The 20,972-nt window shown below is 35.2% G+C and overlaps 1 protein-coding gene across 1 annotated transcript in view; it reads right to left on the minus strand.

Annotated features, from left to right (window-relative positions):
* Positions 1-2,479: 2,479 nt before the first annotated feature.
* Positions 2,480-20,972, minus strand: part of Kctd8 (potassium channel tetramerization domain containing 8) — a 246,349-nt gene continuing 227,856 nt past the window's right edge. The window contains exon 2 of the mRNA XM_031342553.1: positions 2,480-3,955. Within this exon, the coding sequence (XP_031198413.1) occupies positions 3,495-3,955 (461 nt within the window). The 3' untranslated portion in view covers positions 2,480-3,494. The remainder of the gene's footprint in view (positions 3,956-20,972) is intronic.

The raw sequence follows: 20,972 nt of genomic DNA on the forward strand, positions 1-20,972 counted from the left end.
ACATTACACAAGGAACTCAAGAAGAAAGAAGACCAAAAGGTGGACATTTCATTCCTTCTTAAAAGGGCAAAGAGTCTTCTTTCATCTATAAATTGTGAAGGTTCCATGTTGCCAGCTTCTTCCTCTCCCAGTTTTAGAATATGAGGTAAGAAGCAAACTGTGAAATGACCACTCTGCTATTTCCTGAGTGCACATTATCTCTCGACTGCCTGAATGCCTTTTTCTAGACTTTTATAGTCAGCAAAGACAAAACTTATGAAAGCTAAACTGAAAAATCTAATCAAAACTCTTTTCTAGAACAGTGAATCTCTCTGTATTGACTCATTTCTTTCCTTTTTTGGTATTTGGGGATTCACTGGAGGCTGCAAGGCCCTTCAACCACATACCTAGCAGAAGGAAACCATCTCAGGAGAAGAACTCTTCAGTTTCAGCAGCTGCTTTCAGGTTTTGCATTTTTGTACTCGATTTCACATCCCAATCATCTGGAAAGGAAGCAGTATAAACCTCTTTCAGCCTATCTTACCTCTGATACTTTATGTCACTTTTTCTTCCCTAAAAATGTCATTGATGTAGCCACTTCATTTGGTTCCTTGTATGCCTACTCGAGGTGAATCAAGTTCTAGCCTCTACTGAGAGAGAAATTGTTTAAAAGAATCAGACTTTAAGCCTCTTCCTAAAGGAAAGGGGTGATAATTGATTCTTGTAAATGTGTTGATGACATGCCAAACAAGTGTTTTCCATATGGTTATGTCTGAAAAAACAAAAACCAAACAGAAAAAAAAAAAAAAACTAAGATACAGTAGTTTTCATCCCATGGTCTTTGCTGACAATAAAAGTCTACAAAAAGGCATTCAGGCAGTCAAGAAATAAACTTTTAGTCTAGTTTATTCAAAAGGAATGTAGACTTGTGTGCACCATTCTCTAAGGAGGCAAAGATAAGTGGAACAGAGAACTTGCTCTTACTGAATTCTTTCTATTAGCATTCTACTTGAGCTGATTCATTACGAAACACACAGAGGGTGCAAGGTAGTTTTCAATCATAGTTATTGCCATTTGTTTCTGGACTTTGTCTCATAGGGAATCTTTGTGGATATTATAAGTATACGTTTTTGGTCAGCTGGCTTCTACTTATATTGGAATATGGAAGTTATATGGAGGAAATTGGAATGTAGAAGGAAATTATGAGCATTAAGTAATTTCCCCTTCTATCTTTGCTTGGGCTCTGTCTTTAGAAGTGAGTGTGACTTATTAAAGGTTATTGTTCTTATTAAGTTGCTTGTCACTCTGTATTCTAAATTTACTATTTTTTAGTAATAGTTGCTTAGTTCTATAGGATAATAATTTTTGTTCAGTTTTCTTTCCACATCTATGAAAAATAGCTACATATTTATATAAATTATATCCTAGAGAACTTCTCATTATTTTTATTATGAGTATGTGTGTATGTATGTGTATACTATCTATATGTGTACTTATGTGAGTAGACATATGTAGTATAGGAATGTATGGAAGCCAAAGTTTTATATTGGATATCTCTCTCAGCTTTCTCCACCATGTGTGTTGAAGGAATCACTCACCTGAGCCCAGATGTTTTAGAATCAGCTTGTCTGTCTTGCTAGCTTGGATCCTTCCTAGGTGTTAAGGCCATCATGTTTGTACAACAAGCTCTTTTCCTGCTGAGCTACCTCCCCAACCCTCTGAAATCATCCGTGTAACTTTGTAACCCTTTTATTACCCATCAAATTACCTAAAGGACAAGTGAAAGACCTTGGATGGGAAGCCTGGAAACCTGTCAATTTCCACACCTGACCAGTGTTTTGCATGTACATCAGACCATACTGAAAACTGCCAACATCCTGAAATTATAAGCAGAAATTGAGAGAAGAGAAATTCCCAAAACTTGACAGTTAACTAAAAGTTAGTCATGTTTTAGGTGTCTTTTATGGCCCTGAGTATATACTAGTTTATATAGTTATACTATGAAAATCAAACACTGTCCAGAAATAAATGCAGTTTTTTTTTTTAAGTTTCAAATGAAGGTATTTATATCTAATGTCTGCTTGAAGAGAGGACGTTGCAAGTACCACCCACTCCCCATCTAAGTCAACACAAGAAACTGTAATTCATTCTTGAGGATATTTTTACCTCTCTCAGTCTATTTGTCTTAGCCAGACTTCATGATATTTAGTATTTATTTCTGTGGAAACTTTGAAGCATAATTGTGTGGCTTTTGATCAAGATATGCCTGTCCCCACACACTGGGGAAGAAAACACTTTTCATCAGGAGTGACCTTTCAGCATGCTGTTGACATTTTTGTCTCTTGCTTTATAAGAGATAACTTCACAATTTATTTTGGAGAGGCCTTTCAATCTGGTTGTCAGTGAAAATGAAATTTCAGTGTAATATCAAATGAGCTCTTTCTTCTTTTGTAGACTGAGGGTTTATAAAGCAACATACAATGATCTGGATCTCTACCTCAATTTGAATTATGTTTAATCTTTCCAACATTTGAATTTATCACCCGCTCTGCAATATGGTGTTTTAAATGAACATCAAAGATGTTAAAAATATTTTTTAAAGAAAAGTCAGAAGAAATTAAGTAATTCTAACACATTTTCCATTTTTTAATAAACACATAAAGCTCTTTGCCATTTCCTTCAATTATTTTGATTAACATGATAATGGGATCTTTTAAATCATCATTATACCAGTTTCACAGTCTGATATAAAAAAACTCATTTCACAGAAATAATCATGTCTAACATTGATAGATGGATATGATGCTGTAACATAACAGAATAAGGCATATTTACACCATCTTAACATACAGAAACACCATACATCTACACAAAAGAACCACAGGTCTGGAACAAAAAAGATCAATTCCTAGGCAATTTGCAATTACAGACTTTGCCTGAAACTATATATATATTTATGTATATATATTTGCTTTATTTTTAATATTTTTCTTTCAAAGCAACAAACAGTTCTTCCCTATTTCTTGTGATTTATTTGTAACATTGTGTTCATGCAAAAAAATAGTACTTGTTTTATTGCATTAGCATTTAAACAGTTGTATATTTGGGTCTTTAACCATCATTTAAGTTTTTATTTCATATCGCTTCATCCACATTCTTGTCTGAATTGGTGTGATATGATGCCTTGTTGTTTTGTGAGTTACCGAATGACAAACATGTCCAGTCAACCACAGTTCAAAAATCCAGATTCTAAGTTTCTTGATCATGCACACTATACGTTCATTATTACAAAATGGCTTGAATCATATAGATACACCATTTTGATACACGTTTATTAGTTTCATTTTTAAAATTATGTTTCTAAAAACAACAATAAAAGTAATGAAAAAAATACTGTCCCACATCCACTGTTCACAAAAAGAAAGAGCAGCAAGAATTACACCAGCCATCAGTTAGGCGGTGACATTGTAGTAAACATTGAATGCCATCGAAACACTCCCAGAACATTATCATTACTACAACCCATATTTTTGGAGCAGTTCAGATTGCCACTGGCGTTTGCGCTCTGGAAAGCAATCTGGAATGTGGATTTTTTTAAAATCCTGAATGCACTTTTTCATTTCTTCTTCCACACTTAGCTTCTCACAGACCTTCTTTTTGGAGAGATTTGTTTCTCGGGACTTGCTGATGAGTGACTGAAAGAGTTCGCTGTTTCTGCGCTTGTCTGGTGGTGGCATCCACTGAACAGGTGCTTTCCGGGAGGGTCTATCCAAGGTTAAGGTGTTAGGCTGATGAGCTGCAGCCTGCTGAGTGTTGACTGGGTTGTCCTGTGGAGTACTGGCCTCTGAGTGGCTGTCACAGCTGGATGTGGAGAGCTCGTTGCAGGAAGTCCCACTCTCACTTCCTTTGTCTGCAACTTTGTCATGTTTCCTGTCTTCATGTTCTTGTTTGGGTGACACTATTTTCTGAGGTGGTCCTGAAAGCGAGAAGAAGTAAAAGTTAGAAAAATATTCAATTAGAAGTTCTAGCAAGAGCAATTAGACAACAAAAAGAGATCAAGGGGATACAGATTGGAAATAGTCAAAGTATGACTATTTGTGGATGATATGATAGTATACATAAGCAACCTCCAAAAATCCACCAGAGAACTCCTATAGCTGATAAACAACTTCAGCAAAGTAGCAGGATATGAAATTAACTCAAAAAAATCAGTAGTAGCCTTCCTTTCCACAAATGATAAACAGGCTGAGAAAGAAATTAGGAAACAACACTCTTCCCAATAGTCACAAGTAGTATAAAATACCTTGGTGTAACTCCTAACCATCAAGTGAAAGATCTATATGACAAGAACTTTAAATCCCTGAAAAAAATCGAAGAAGACTTCAGAAGATGGAAAGATCTTCCATGCTCATGGATTGGTAGGATTGACATAGTGAAAAGGGCCATTTTACCAAAAGTAATCTACAGATTCAATGAAATCCCCATCAAAATTCCAACACAATTCTTCATAGACATGAAAAGAGCAATTATCAACTTCATATGGAAAAACAAAATACCTAGGGTAGCCAAAACAAGTCTCAACAATAAAAAGAACTTCTGGAGAAGTCATTGTCCCTGACCTCAAGCTGTAGTACAAAGCAACAGTGAATACAAACAAACAAACAAAAAACACATGGTGTTGGTAAAGAATCAGCCAGGTCGATCAGTGGAATAGAATCACAGACCCAGAAGTAAACCCACACACCTATGGATACTTGATCTTTGACAAAGAAGCCAAAAACATACAGTGGAAAAAGAAAACATCTTCAATGAATAATGCAGGTCTAACTGGCAGTCTGTATGTAGAAGAATGAAAATAGATCTATATTTATCACCCTGCATAAAGCTCAAGTCCAAGTGGATCAAGAACCTCAACATAAAATGAGATCTAATAGAAGAGAAAGTAGGAAAGAACCTTGAAGTCATTGGCACAAGGGGAAATTCCCCGAACAGAATTCTAATGGCTAAGGCTTTAAGATCAATCAAACCTCATGAAACTGTATTTTCTATTTTAAGTTAAGAATATCTACCTGAAGAAAAAAAAAGCATTCCTCTATCCTGTATCTGTGAGGTTGGAAAACAACATTTGGCTTTTACATGCAAACACACCGAAATCCAACTTACTACTTATATCAGAAACCTTTAAGAGTTTAGTGACCTTTCAAAAAATATCATGAATCTTCTTATGCAGAAAGGAAGGCCTTTGTTCATTTAGTTTAGTTTAGTTGGGAGTGAAAAACTGAAGAAGCCACACACAAACATTCCTACAGTGTTGAATCTGAGGTTGTGGCAGTTTGAGGGACAAACACAGTCCTGGATGCTGCCCTTTGCGTAATTATTTTTCCACTACAAAACAGGAAATGGCATTGATCACTTTTGTAAGGCAGTTTCAGCCCCAGGTATGATCACATTGTTCCTGCTGTCTGCCCAGTAGAAGCTGATTTAAACAGAATCCTCAAATTCTTCATTCTGTTCTCTGCCTGTTTTGTTGGAGAAGTATGAAATTGCTATGCAACATGTAGTTTTAATTTTATTATGATGACTGTATATAGCTAATAGAGAATACTCCTTCAAAATATGTTTTTTGATATTTGAGGTAAACTAAATAACAGGACAATTTCAAAAAGTGTCAGTTTTCCAACAAGTATGCAATACCATTCAATAAATGTTAAAGGCGGGGACCAGTACTACTGAGTTAAGAAAAATAAAATATGCATCCTCTTGGGAATAATTTGTGAAAATGTTTGAAATAACTATCATAGAAATTATAATTTGAACTGCATTCTAAATATGCTTTACCCACAGATAAGTGTAGCTCTCACCCTTTTCACGGAAACTTTATTTTGCAATAGATGGAGGCCATTACAGAAAGACACAACTGCCCAAAATGCAGAGAAAATTGACTGTGGGTATATAGCCCCAAATAATACACCAACAATGCAGCCCCTTAAATTCTTTTTTTATCATGAAGTTATCTAAGTTAAAAAGAAAAAGAAAAAGAAAAAGAAGGAATATTTTATCATGAATATAAATTAGTTCCTAGAAGAGAAAAACAATTTTAATTTCTATGTATTTTATAGAATATCAAAGTACAAGTACAACTTTTTATAAGCTAAATGAAATTTAATCCTGGAAGAACATTATCAACTTATATTGATTTAAATATACGCATGTTTATTCTTCAGATATAGGCAAGAGAATGCTAAGGTTGCATAATATACACAGTGTGGTTTTACACTCTAGTTCAGCAGTGTCCAACCTTTTTCTTCTCTAACTACATTTTTAAATTTGGTAGACTGAATTTCTTCTGTTTGGATTTCTTCAAGTTTTTGCAAGTGATCAATATATATGAAGTATTTTGATTGATTCTGGTATGTTCAAATACTAATTGTTGTTGCTCAGAATAGTAAGCTGGGGTGTTGAAAATGGAAATGGAACACTATTATTTATTTCAAATTGACCTTATAGACTGAGGAATCCAAATACTTTCATTGTAATACTGGCTCTGCACACATTAACTCTGCATAGATGAATAGGTCCTTATTTTCAGTGTGTTTGGTCCTAAATTTTTACTCTTATCTATTGAAATAAAATTAAAATGGTAGTACCTGCTCACATGACCACCGTAAAATTTAAATGTGTGTTTAATATACATGTAAGGTATTTGTAACTTTTAAAATATTTAAAATATTTTAAAAATTCTTATTAGTTCAGAGTCTAGATTCATTTACCATTGCAATTCTAATTAAACTCTAATGTTCAAGAAGGAATTACTTAAGAAAACAAAAGCCCCCTCATCAGTTTTCCAAAAGTGTTAATTCAAGGCAACTGTAGAACTAGGTATGTTTCTTAGCAGCAATGTGCTGCTTAGCAAGAGTGAATTCCTGTGTTTGAGCACTGGCACCATAAAAATAGGAGTAGCAAAAACAATAAAAATTTTGCATCAAGCAAATAGAATGGAAGATATCACAATAGCCCCAAATGTGTTAAACAGCAAAAATAAGGCTCTGGATGAATTCCATTAGGATTTCTTATATTGCAATAAAAAGGAAGAAAATAGTAACTTTTTCAGCCATTTATGGTATAGAAATTAAATGTCAGTTCTTGTATCTGTCAAGACGCATGTAAGCTTTGTAAAGTAATGTGGATATTCTTGGTCATAAGACTACACTACAGTCCTTTTTTAATACACAGGTGTTTATAAGTGATGTCTGTGTATAGCTTCATGCCTTACAAATTGTACTTTAATCTCTTTCTATGCTTAGTGATGATTGAAAATACTGGATATGTAAAATTTCTCTGCAACAGATGTAATTCCCAGAAGGAAAATTACCTTTTAGAGGTGCTAAATTCTATTGTGTATGAATGGTTATGTGGTGCTTGAATAGAAAGAGCAGCACATCGTAAGCTCTGTAAGTATTAAGCAGTAGCATAGAAGATGGGAAAAAACAAAGGTTTAAGATTCGACAAAACTTTGTTAAATATCCATATGTATGTAGAACAATTATCTAGAGGAAACTAAAAATGTACCTGATCTCTGGCAATGGTCCTAGAATCAATTAGTCTGAACTTGTCTCGTATATGAATATATACATAACTGAAGCTTAAATACTGCATTCACAGATGTGAAAAACTATAATGTTGTTGATTTGAATGAAGAAACAGAAAACATTTTTCATGGATTACTTAAAAATGCTGAATTGAAGCTTCACATAGGAAAGGCATTCATCTTCAAGTAAAAGACTATTTAAATCAAGAAAAACTAATAAATATTATGGAAAATGAAGGCATTTCTGTATATTTCTACTATTTTTATTGGAATTACCACATTTATGGCAGATGAATTAAGATAAAGAAACACCAATACTGTTTGATAAAGCCTCAGGAGTTATTTTATATTAACCTAAAATTATATATAATGTTTGCAATATTTATCATATTATCTATAGTTTTAAGTAAAGTTATGAATCTCAAACTGACAATTTCCGCACAAGTGCAATAGATAACCTATAACCCCCCCAGTCATGAGCAATACCTTTTCAAGTGATTGGTCAGGGAAGTCCATGTGACTGGCAAAACAATATACAGTATTGATATTGTCCTGGGTTGTCTCTTAGAGATTAAGGATAAATCTCTATTGCTGAAGATATTGTATACTTATGATGAACTCAGTTCATTTGAGCTAGATCTGACTTGGGAAAAAACCTCATTCCTGTGGTCTTGATTTCATAATAGCCAAAGACACTATGCAAGCTGCCAAATACAGGAAGTAGACAATGGGTCTATCCACCCATTATGCCTGTGAACCACAACACTGATCAGAATGGTGAAATATCCTTTAAATTGCAATGATGGCTCACTTATCTTAGTGGTAACCAATAGCTGTCTTATTGGAATTAAGGTCTGCTCAACAGAAATAGAAGCATAGTTTTATTAGAAACATCCAACTATAAAGGGATAGTGGAGTTAAGGATTTTGAAACATATCCTAATATGACCACTTTACTAGACTACCATAATTCTTAATTACATTCTAAAACTTATCTTTACAATCACAGATAAGTGTAGTCCTCACCCCTCATCAAAGAAACTTCCTTTTATAGGAAATTGAAATCGTTAAAGGAAACAACAATTGGATATAATTCAGAGATCAATGGATTACAGAGATCCCAGGCTCTGTGGCTACATGTTTAACACAAATTCTGACTCTAAGGCAGGGAACATGCTAGAAGAGGGTAAGAAAGATTTAAGAACCACAGAATCAGGAAGTCTACACTGAGGCTATATATCCTAAAAATGGCTGACAAAAGCAATAGATATACTAACACAGAAAGGTAAGAATCTCAGAGCTCCATCCCTAGACAAAGAAAATTTAGTGACTGCTGACAGAGGGAGAATTTGGTAGTTACAGGAATGATCCCCTGTTTATTGACTACAAAACAGTCATCCCTAAACCTGTATATGCACAAACAACATAAACAGACTCAGTAAGTTTGTGTGTGTGTGTGTGTGTGTGTGTGTGTGTGTGTATCAAAATAAATCTAGCCATTGAGGTGAGAAGATAGAGGCAAATAGAGGATTGGAGGGAAGGCCTATGGGAGGGGTCGGAAAGAAGAAAGGCAGAGAGGGGAATGGTGTAATTGTATTTGAATTAAAACATATTGGATAACAAAAGAGACAGACTGAGAACAAAGAAATATCTAGGAAGGAAGGAAAGAAGGACTAAAGGATGGAAGGAAGGAAAAAGAACAGCATAATTAAAGCGGAAATTAGTACTTCCTGCATGTCCATATGGGCATGTTTCTTACTAGCTTACTCTTCTCATTATCCTAGTAATTGTTTTTTATTATATTTTATTTATTTATTCTGTCTTCTACTGCAAAATAGAGATTCTATAGAGACAGAAACTGTGCCTTTTTGTGTTCCTTCTTCTCTTTGATCAGAGGGATTGCTTCACAAATGTCTTAATCTTCCTGCCTCTTATTTTGTGTTGTACGTATAGTGACACCACCCTTCACCTGGCAGCTTGTATTCACCACTTGTTATATCATTAAGGAGTCTCCTAGCTGACCACAAAGTTGGATGCTAATCATGTTTTCATGTTTGAGAAAAAATACTCTAGATAACTCTGAGTAAGGAATATTTATTTTTGTTCACAATTTCAACTGCTTCCATCAATGATCAAAAGGCTCCTTTGCTCGAATCTCACGCAAAGGCAGAAAATCATGGTAGAGGGGAGGTGGTTGAGTACTCACTTCATGTCAATGGAGGGACTTAGTACCTGACACCCAGGATGTAGAAGACAGACGAGAGATAGGCACCCCAATATCTTCAAAGACATGATCCCAATGATTTCACATTTCCCAATATGTGTGTGTGTGTGTGTGTGTGTTCCCTATCTCCTTTAAAGAATTATCATTTTATAAACACAAAAACAATTGCTTGTGTTTCTTAGATTCACTCAGGTAGTTCAGAAAAGTTATTTGTATGATCTCTAAAACTATTACTAAACTACATAAGAAAATTCAATATAACATTATGATAAGAAAATATTTGTCTAGTGAAGCATTTGTTAAAGGAAGCCTCTCATAGTGATCTTTTTTTTTCTATTTTTTTTTTATTGAAAATAGATGTTTTCATAAAATACATTCTGATTATAGTGCCCTCTCCTCTAACTCCTCCAATCTTATGGCTTTTTCTTAAGGTCTCAAAGCCCACTGGACATGTGCCATACACTGGCCTGATCTATGTAATAATGCTCAAGACCACCAGAGCTCTATAGAGATGTTTTGTTTCAAAACCAAACAAATAAATAAAAAAAATAAGAAAGGTTTAAAGCTTATTTCAAATACCGCTTTCAGACTAAAAACTTTTCACAGTTGGATGAATGTTCTTCTCTTAATGACCCACATGTAGTTAGTTTAAATTCATATCAAAATATTAGATTTTTTGTTTTGTTTTAAATAATGGTTTTCCTGTGTACATTGATTTTCCTATTTCATATTTGATTCTATGTTTTGTCTCAAAACAGACAAAATACATACACATTTTAGGCATTTATACACTTAACACAGACCAAATACATAATACACACATTCACTACCCTTATAAGCTACACACACACACAGGCACACACATACACACACACACACACACACACACACACACGTGTGTGTGTATGCACGCATCATATTATTACAGTTACTTAGGAGGAGAAATAATTTTCTTGTAATTCCTGACTCACAGTCCAAGTAATAGTTACAAAAATACTATAAAAACATACGGGCTGATTTATTTTTAAAGATTTTATTTTGTTTCATGAGTATAAACTTAAAAATATATACATAAGTATAGTTAGGCTCAAGTGATATCACAGGAGTGAGAAAATCCCCAGGCAAGTCAGTGAAAACGATCTCTGGTGGTTTCCATAAAGAAACTATTACAATTTGTACCTAGTGAACATATCATTTAAGGGAGAATGCCCTGCTTTCCCCTTTAGTTTATTTAAGAGAAATAAGTATTTTAAGTCCACACATAATTAGAAAATGGTTTTCTATGCTCTGCACATGAATATTCTATGTCACTTCCATAGTTGCTGCAGTGTGTGTCTAGAAAAAAAATGTATTCAGTCAATCTATCCACCCAGAGACCTAGTCATCTGGAAAATTGTTAGAGAGCCTTCACCAGGGCCCTATATTTAAGAATGATCTTCAAACTACATCCATGGAAGCTAAGATTCTATGCCTTATCACCACTCTGGTGCTTAAAACAAACTAACGAACAACAGAAACAGAGCTGCTCAGGTTCCTTTGGGATCTTTTAATTAAGACTATGGAACCCTTCAGTTTCCTCTATTTGAATCCACCATTCCTTATTATAGATGTTGGGTATTTTTCATGTATCACATTAGCCACCTCCTTCTAATGACCTCCTCTTAACTGACACGGCACAAAGTTAGAATGATTTATCTTTTTATCTGTTTTTGAAATTTGTGAACAAAGGCATATGCTTGCTTGTTTCACATCTATGAAACTAGCATCATAACAACTACAAGATCCTTGGTAAGGATTAATGAGACGTTGTCTTGACAATATCTCTGATTGCTTGGGGCCTGTGGTGGGGAGAGAAGATGCTCTATAAGTAAGAATGGAAGTTGTTCATATGGTGTGTTATGTATAACAAATTTATATGAACATAAAACAGTAGTGGTATAAATTATGCTTGCCCCTTATTCAAAAACAACTGCTTCAAATTTGATGAAAAGTATATTTTCTATTAAGACATTTTCATATATGTATATCACTCTTCTTTAGCTCATATTCACCTTTTCTGCCACCCACCCCAGACTACCCCTCAACTTTTTGATACCCCCCTCTCTCAGTGTGTGTGTGTGTGTGTGTGTGTGTGTGTGCATGTTTGTGTATGTAGGCAGGGGTTCAATCTTGAACACCATTCCTCAAGACCTGTATATCTTGTTTCAGGGGACACTGTCTCTCAATGGCCAGGGCTAATTTACAGGGCTAGAATGGATGGCCAGGGAACATCTCAGTCTCTTGTTCCCTCCTATAAGATTACACATATGCACCATGGCACCTGGCTTTGAAATTGTGTGCTGGGGTATCTAGCCACGCAGTGGTGGTGCACATCTTTAATCCCAGCACTTGGGAGGCATAGGCAGGTGGATTTCTGAGTTTGAGGCCAGCATGGTCTACAGAGTGAATTCCAGGACAGCCAAGGCTACACAGAGAAACCCTGTCTTGAAAAAAAAAAGAGGAAGAAGAAAAAAGAAATTGTGCGCTGGGGTCTAACTCTAGTCCTCATGGCATTCCATAGCAAGTACTTCAAAGACTGAGTTCAGAGTTCTTCCCAGCTTTGAAATAAGGCTCTTGGTGAAGACAGATTTAGAGTAGGACAGATGGTAAAGCCTACCTGCAATTACAACACTTGTGAAGTGGGGCAGGAGGATTGCTCATTTCAAACCCATCAATACACAGCAAGTACAAGGCCTATCAGAGATTCACAGGCAAACTCTTTTGGAAAGACAATAATAACATAATTAAATTTGTGAAAAGTAAAGAAGCCAACAACAGACCAAGACTTAGATTCAAGGGGCAGAATAATTGCCAGGAGAAAGGCAGGGTTTGGGGGATTTTTGTCTGTCAGATCTCTGCAGATCTGAAGTGCTCATTTGGCCATGAATGTTTTCAAATATTTCCAATAATGTGCAATTACATAACTTCATGTAGTTGCCTTGCTATTTTATGTGAGTGCTGCCTCCTTTCCCTTTGAGATGAATAAATGTCTCTTATGGAAGTCATTTGGTACATAACCACGAGGCTGAATGGGAAACAGAAGCATGCATGTGCACAGCAGAGTCTAATTTCATTTTGTGGTGCAATAAAAGCAAGTGTTTGTCTTTGAAAATAGCAAAACTGTGTTCACAGTAGAAGTGCCAATACCTACTAGCTAGATCTTTAGAAAGTAAATTTGCTACCTTGTTTCAGAAGGATGAAAAATGTGGTATCAGTCTGCTATGGTGGTTTTCTGTCAAAATTTCAATGAGGAAGACATTTACCTTGGGTAAATGTAGCTGTAATAGGGAGAGATATGATGAGAGACAGAGATGAAAGAGACATTGGAGAGACACAGAGATTGAGAGTTTCTGTAAGAAAGAATCATAATTTAGTGGTGAAAATGGCATTTTTACTTTTGTCTTGCAGTTCTGAGAATAGATCCCAGGACTTTATACATACCAGATAAGTTCTCTACCACTGACCCACTCACTTAACTTTTCTAACATTATACAGTGACTGTTTCATAGATTACTAGATATTCTGATACTCTTTCAAGTTTATGAAAGCATATGCATTAATATACATACACACGCACATATATATATTTGTATCCTTTTGTTCATCATTCATAATTCATTCATAAAATATGATGAATACCTGATCTACATATAACATATACATATATAAAAACTTAAAGTGTAAATACATTTTTAAAAATTAAGAAAAATATTTGTAAAAATCCATCACAATAGTCAAGTTATAGAACTAAAATCCAAATGTTTATCAACAGAAGAATTAATAAAGAAGCTGTGGCTTACAGGGACATGTGTTCCACTATGTTCATAGCAGCCTTATTTGTGATAGGAAGAAGCTGGAAACGAGTCTTACAATGGAAAAATGGATACAGAAAATGTGGTTCATTTACACAAGGGAATATTACTCATCTATTAAGAACGGGAACATTATGCAGGTAAATGGATAGAACTAGAAATATCTTCCTTAGTGAGGTAACTCAGACCCAAAAGGACACCCATGGTATGTACTCATTAAGAAGTGGATAGCCGGGTGGTGGTGACGCACGCCTTTAATCCCAGCACTTGGGAGGCAGAGGCAGGTGGATTTCTGAGTTCGAGGCCAGCCTGGTCTACAGAGTGAGTTCCAGGACACAGCCAGAGCTATACAGAGAAGCCCTGTCTCAAAAAAAAAAAAAAAGTGAATATTAGTCAAAAACGTACAGAATTCCCAGGATAGAATCCACAGAACTCAAAAAGGTTAACAAGCCAAAGGGCTCAAGTGAGGATGCCTCAATCCCACTTGGGAGGGAGAAGAAAGAAATCATCAGGGACAGAGGGAGGGATCTGGGTGGGAGAAGGGATAGGGAGGGGAAAAGGGGAACATGATTGTATTAGGGGAAACAATACTGAAACAATGAGTTTCAGTATTGTTTCCCAAGGTCCAGCAGAAACAATGAAAAAAGGCAACCTTGGAGGTAAGATGTGTGGGAACCCTCCAGAATGTACTAGAGACCTGAGAGGAGAGACATGTTCAGGACTCACAGGGAGGGAACCTTAGATGAAATGCCCATCAGTGAGAAGAGGGAACTTGGAGAGTTTACTCCAGTAGAAAGAGAGAGCATCAAGTGGAGGGTTGGGGTTACCATCCTACAGTCCAAAACTCTGACCCAGAATTGTTTCTGTCTAAAAGAATTTCAGGGACAAAAAATGGAGAAAAGCCTGAGGGAAAGGATGTCCAGTGACAGGCTTAAATGGGGATCTAGTTCAAGGAGTGGTTCTAAGGCCAGACACTATTACTGATGCTATGGTGTACTTACAGACAGGAGTCTAGCATGGCTGCCCTCTGAGAAGCCCAACAAGGAACAGAAAGAGTCAGATGAAAATACTTACACCCAACCAATGGACAGAATCCACATGGTTGAATTGGGGAAAACTGGAAGAAGCTGAGGAGGAGAGCGACCCCATAAGAAGGCCAGAAGTCTCAACTAACCTGGACCATAACATCTCTCAGACACTGAGCCACTGACCAGGCAGCATACATGAGCTGGTCTGAGGCCCCTGACACATGTACAGCACATATGCTTTGTCTTGTCTCAATGAGAGAAGATATACCTAACCCTCCAGAGACTTTAGGCCCCAGGGAGTGGAGAGGTCTGGTAGGGTGGGGTGGGCTGGGTAGGGATATCCTCTTGGAGATGGAGGAAGAGGTATGGGATGAGAAAGAGTCAGAGGGCAGACTAGGAAGAAAATAATGACTAGACTGTTAAAAAAAAGGTTAACGAAAAATAACAATAATAATTAAAAGAAGTTGTAGTTTACAAACATAATGTATGCTTATTCAGTCATGAAGAAGATAGGATGTCATTTTCAGGAAAATAACTATAACTGGAAATTGTCACTTTAAACAAACTAAATCAGAAACAGAAAGTCAGAAAGCCAGAAAGCCAAATATAGCATCCTCTCTCATTGATGGGTCCTCGGTTTCTGTAGATACAGAAAGTTATATATGTATATATGGCTTTAATGGCGAAGCAAAACTCTTTAGTTAAATGAGGTGGGGCTGATAGATGACGGAGTGGAAGAAAATAACAGGAAGAAGTTATGGGGTAAGTGTTATCAAAGCATATTTCTTACCGGCATAAAAGAGTCCTTTTGAAACCTTGTATCGTGTACTATATGTATATATATATATATAAATACATATATATATATATACATATGTATTCAAAACAAAAACTAAAAATGAAACAGTTTCCTAAGGCAAGAGAGGAGCCTGTTCAGTGTCATTTTTTTTTTTTTTTTTTTTTTGTGACAAAAGTCTTTGCAGACATAATCAAAAATTTTGCAGTGGTGGAAATATACTAGATTATTTTGCTTAGACCCCTTAAATCAATGAGATATTTCTTTCCAATAGGCAAGAAGAGGGTTATTAGCTCACAAAGAAGGACAGACCAGAATGTGAGCTTGAAGGCTAAGACAGGAATGATTCCACCGCAAATAAAGAGCATAGTTGTCACCATAGGCTGGGTGAAGCCAGCACTCCCCCAATGCTTATGCAAGAGCAGAGACTTTCTGATATGTCACTTTAATCTCTGTGAAAGTAACTGCAGACCTCAGACCTCCAATGATTCTAGAGAATGCTTTTATGTCTCTCTGAAGTTCCCACATTTTTGGCAGTTTTACAAACGAACCTGAGTCTGGTTGAGTGCCTGTCTCTTACCAGTTGCTGAGTTATCTCAGCCTATTCATGTAAGCATGGCTAAATCATTAATGTCAAGGTACATTGGGTTTAAATATAGGACTTCAATTTCTCTATTATTATACCCTTTCTTGCAGAATCTTTGAACATGCCATCCTGTTTCCATGGAAGCACATCCCTAATGATATGGTCAATATATATATATTACTGCAAAATATTACCTTTTGGGGATATCCATGAAGGTAGGAAAAACTTACAAGTACCTCCAACGGATGCTATCTTCATCTTTCAGGGAAATGTTTGCTGGCTGTTCCCTTCTTTACACTAATGTCCTTTAATATTTTTTTTAAATGATTGCAATACCTATCCTATGTCTTTCAATTCATATACATAAAATACCATCTGGATGAGGTTGAATAGTTTCCTTACATCATAGATAATCCAATATATTTTCTTTCTCATTATGCAAACAAACACAGCAGACAACCTACTCCAATACATATAAAAAGCACACAATCTAATATAGGAGTAATCACTTAATAACCCTTGTCCTATAACTGACACCACACAACCCTATCACCTCTTCATTCATTGTTATTCTGTCCTATGTTTTTATTTTCTTGCCTTATCCTATTCTTTTAAAATCATTTGCTAAAAAAATATTATTGCTATGGCTTTCCACTTATTTTTATTCATCTTTTAAATTATGTAAATACATGTTTGGTGCAGGGTTGAGGCAAGTATGTGCTTAGGCAGGACAGAAGCAGGAATCAAATATCCTAGAGCTAGAATTACAGGTGGTTATGAATTGCCTGGCCTGGAAGTTGGGACTCAAACCCAGATCTTCTGCAATAGCAGAATATGATTCGAAATCACTGATGCATCTCCTGAGCCTTATATTCTTTTTCATTCCAATCAGTTCTTCTATCTATAGTGTTATTTTTTTCAAAAACAAAATCATCATAATCAAGTATACAATCATGTACTTAGGAACTGAATTATTTTAAATCCTTCTTGGTAGCTTGACACATGAAGCTATCTTATTGCATCCTTTAAAAATACTTCCTCCATTGCACTTTGGTTTTTCCCACAGCTATAATCCCTATCAAAACACTGAATTTATTGCAAGGACTCCTCTGTCTACAGGTGCATTCATTTCTACTCTCTATTTTCTGTTATTCAAATGCCAAGATCCCACTCCACAGCAGTGAAATTTTTTTTTTCTTTCAGAATGTACCTGTTCTCAGATACCTTCATTTCTTTTTGGAAAAAAATCTCCATTTCTTAAGTACATAGACAGCGTAATCAAAACTTACTTTTTAGTACTTTCATCCACTATTCAATACTAATTGGAAGAATTAGTATTAACCTATAAGTCATCAATTATCCACCACATAATACAAGTTTGATCTGTTTTAAACTATACTAATCTGCATGAAGTAAGCTCTTCTCTGGCTCCCCCTTGCCTGTCTGTGTATAAGAATATGCTTGGTGCTCTGTGTACTTACTTTATTTAAGAGAATAAATGCCAGGCTATAGTAGAAGTAGATGTATTAACTGCTCTGAGCCATTAACAATATCTTACTTAGCTAGCTCCATGATCTATTGCATGGCACAGGTGAAGAAGCAAGTAATTATGGTTGCTCAAGACTGGGAAGTTCATGGGATGTGTTAAATTGCTCATGAGGAGAAGGAAAGAGAAGCTCCTTACAGTTCTGTACAAAGAGCATTCAGATATGAAGGCATCTGATTGAATTCCTGAGACATTCAAGAAGAAGATCTGAACAGGAACCTCCTTAATGGTAGAATGTTAGGGCGACCAGGTCACTAATTCTTTAGGGGACTTCCACCTGTTTGATGAGTGATTATGAACCATATAAAATATAAATATAGTGTGTGTATACAAAGGATATGAGAAAAATAAATTTTGCAAACCTGCAAATAATAATGAAGTATAACTGGAACATTTCTTCCAGAAACAAGATAAGTGATGTGTTGGATATAAACATCAGGAGGGACTGCCACTGTAATGTTTAATGCATAAATTAATGAAAGAATGAATGTTTTAGGTTAATATTTATAAATGTTGAAAATCTATGGTGTATGTCAGACAAAAGAGTATAATCTATATGTATTTTTGAGTATATTATGAGAATAGTATATTGAAATAAAAGAAAAAAAATACCACCATTGGGTATCTTGAGTAACAGGGACATACATGCCCATTCCTTTTGTCTTAGTGGATTTTGATTACCTTATTATTATTACTGTTTTCAACCTAATCTCAACTTGTCATTTATTCTAGTGTTTTAGTAGAAGGGATGTGTTTCATCTGTATTAGTTTTTTTTTTTTTCAGGACTATTCTACTTTGTTCAAATTTAAACTCATAAGATGAGAGTTATAACAATAATAGCATGCCTTATGCATATTGCAAGGTTTTCCATTTATAATCTCAAATATTTGGGAAAGCAGGCAACATATATAGATTTTTTCCATGGTACAGAGATTAGCCTAAGTTACAGTATGTGCTAAATTGCTAATAAAATCTCAGAATTCTTTACTGAACTCCTTGAAATAATTCTGAGAATGGTGCTAGGAACATTATTTAAAAACATCAGTGCAAAATGTGATCCCCAAATGCTTCATACTCTGAAGGAATAAGCCAAGATGCCTATCTATGGAAAGTTTTCGGTTAAGTGTCTAATGGTGCTGAAGTGTTTGTGTTTATTAAAGGTTGCTCACCACCCAGCATTTTACATCATATGTGAAGGTAGAACAGTGTGTATTTCAAAACTTCTCCTTGTTTTCTAGCTCATTAATTCTTCTAATAGTGTGGTCTAGCCACTTCAGACCAACCACCCACCAATTAACCTTAAATTGTTTTCTTTTTTTCCCATTTCAAAACAAAGACTGAGGTTGCATTATCCTCTGAAGTGGATATTCTAAATAATTCACTGATAATTTAGATTATTTTTAATTAAGAAGATAGGCCCAGAATGAGATGCCACACCACTATGGTGTAAGGGAAAAACATTATTAGTAATATGAATACTACAAACGTTTTAGAGAGAAACCCAGAAAGCAGATTAGCTTTCAAAAGAATTAAACAACACAGCAGAACAGAGAATAAGTCACGTACGTTATTAGGCCTCTGACTTCTCAAGAATTGTGCTCGTTGCTACTCAAAGTTAATATGTACAGCAGGAACTTTTAAGATGCACCTTTCACTGATATGCACAACGTGATATGAAGGGTTCTGACATATGGGCAGCAATTTCTGTAAGAGCTCCCACAACTTAATTTAATAATGAGTGGATTCTGCCCCTGTCAAGCTGCCGTCAGCTTCTCCTGTCACTTCATAATGCACTTTAGTTCAAAATTAATATTTCAAAGACAGCAGCAGTGTATTTCTTCTTTTAACATTGAAGCAAGAAAAATTAAGAGGAACATAGTAAAATGCTGTTCATGAAACCATTTCAAGATGAAGATAAAGTTTTAAACCTTCCTTGTAAATACAGCTAAATTGCTACATCAAAAATTTACATTGGAGATTTGAAATCCTGATGGAAACCCATATTCAATTACCAGATGTATAAGAGTTGGTCACTCATTAATAACAGATTTTCTTTTAAAATATGAAACATTAGTAGCAGAATTCTATCTTGGCATAATTCAAATTACAAATATTTCTGTGAAACTTCACAGAAATGGGATTCATAAGAACCTACTTCTAGCACCGTCTTGGTGTAACTTAATGAAATGAATCAGTAATATCCACTCATTTTTCATGATACAAAAACTTCTTAAATGAATAATGTGCTTTTTAAGCAAAAAATATATATTTCTTATTATAGAAGAAACATATCTACTATGAGGAATTAGGCTAGAGCCATAATTAGCTATCTAAAATGACTCAGATTACTAATTAATTATAATTAAAATTTACAATATAATTATCTTAGTGTAATTATAACTATATTGACATTACAGAGTTACAAAGGAAATTTTATTAAAGCATTAATTAAGGAATCATACTCCTTCCTTAGAGTGGTTAACATTTGATTTTGTTTATAATGTGCAAATGAATCTACAAGGTCAAAGACAAAGGTCATACAGAAAACAGAGAAGACTGATTTTATAGCTCAAAGACAAAAGAAAAATTGTTTATTTGCTGTTATTATTGATTTTGCTGTGCTCATTTAGTCCTTTTGATTACCATAAAAATGAGACAGAGATGCTAGAAAAATATAATTAAAATCTCTATTATGATATGCACATGTTGTTCAATGGTCAATGCTATAAATATTTTCTTATAATTTAGTTTTGGCTGATACAAACTTAATTTAAAATATTATATTTCATCCTACATCTATAAGAACTCAAAGTAATTAAAGGAATAAATGACAAATACATGTTACTTTTATTGGTGCTATGTACTTTTAGAACATGACCCAAGAATGGGGCATTATGCTTATAGTTTTATAAGATTAATGAATTTTATTTGCTGTGTCATGATCTGTTCTAGAAGAGACAGGAAAATGGATGGAATTGAACCAGGTAACAAATAATTTCTTTTGTAGTTTCATATCCATAACAAAAACTCTTTAAAAATGTTTTCCAGGGGGTGAAAGCAGATGGGAGGAAATTAGAGGGGATGAAAGGATGAGAGGGAAAACAAATCCATCTCCACTATCAACTTGACTAGAAGTCAAACAGCACAGAAACATAACTCTGGGTGTGTCTTTGAGGGTGTTCTCAGGAAGGTTTAATCAATGAGCAAAGAAACACCCTGAAGATGGCGACACCCTCCCACATTCAAGGTTATGAACTAAACTTAAACGAAGATGGTCACCACAGCAGCATCCCTCCTCGGCTTCCCAACAAGAGAGCAAATGTGAATGCCTCCTAGTGATCAGGCCCAGCCCCCAATTCTTTCTTCCCATGATG

Source organism: Mastomys coucha, unplaced genomic scaffold (assembly GCF_008632895.1).
Source record: "Mastomys coucha isolate ucsf_1 unplaced genomic scaffold, UCSF_Mcou_1 pScaffold22, whole genome shotgun sequence".
Lineage (NCBI taxonomy): Eukaryota > Metazoa > Chordata > Mammalia > Rodentia > Muridae > Mastomys > Mastomys coucha.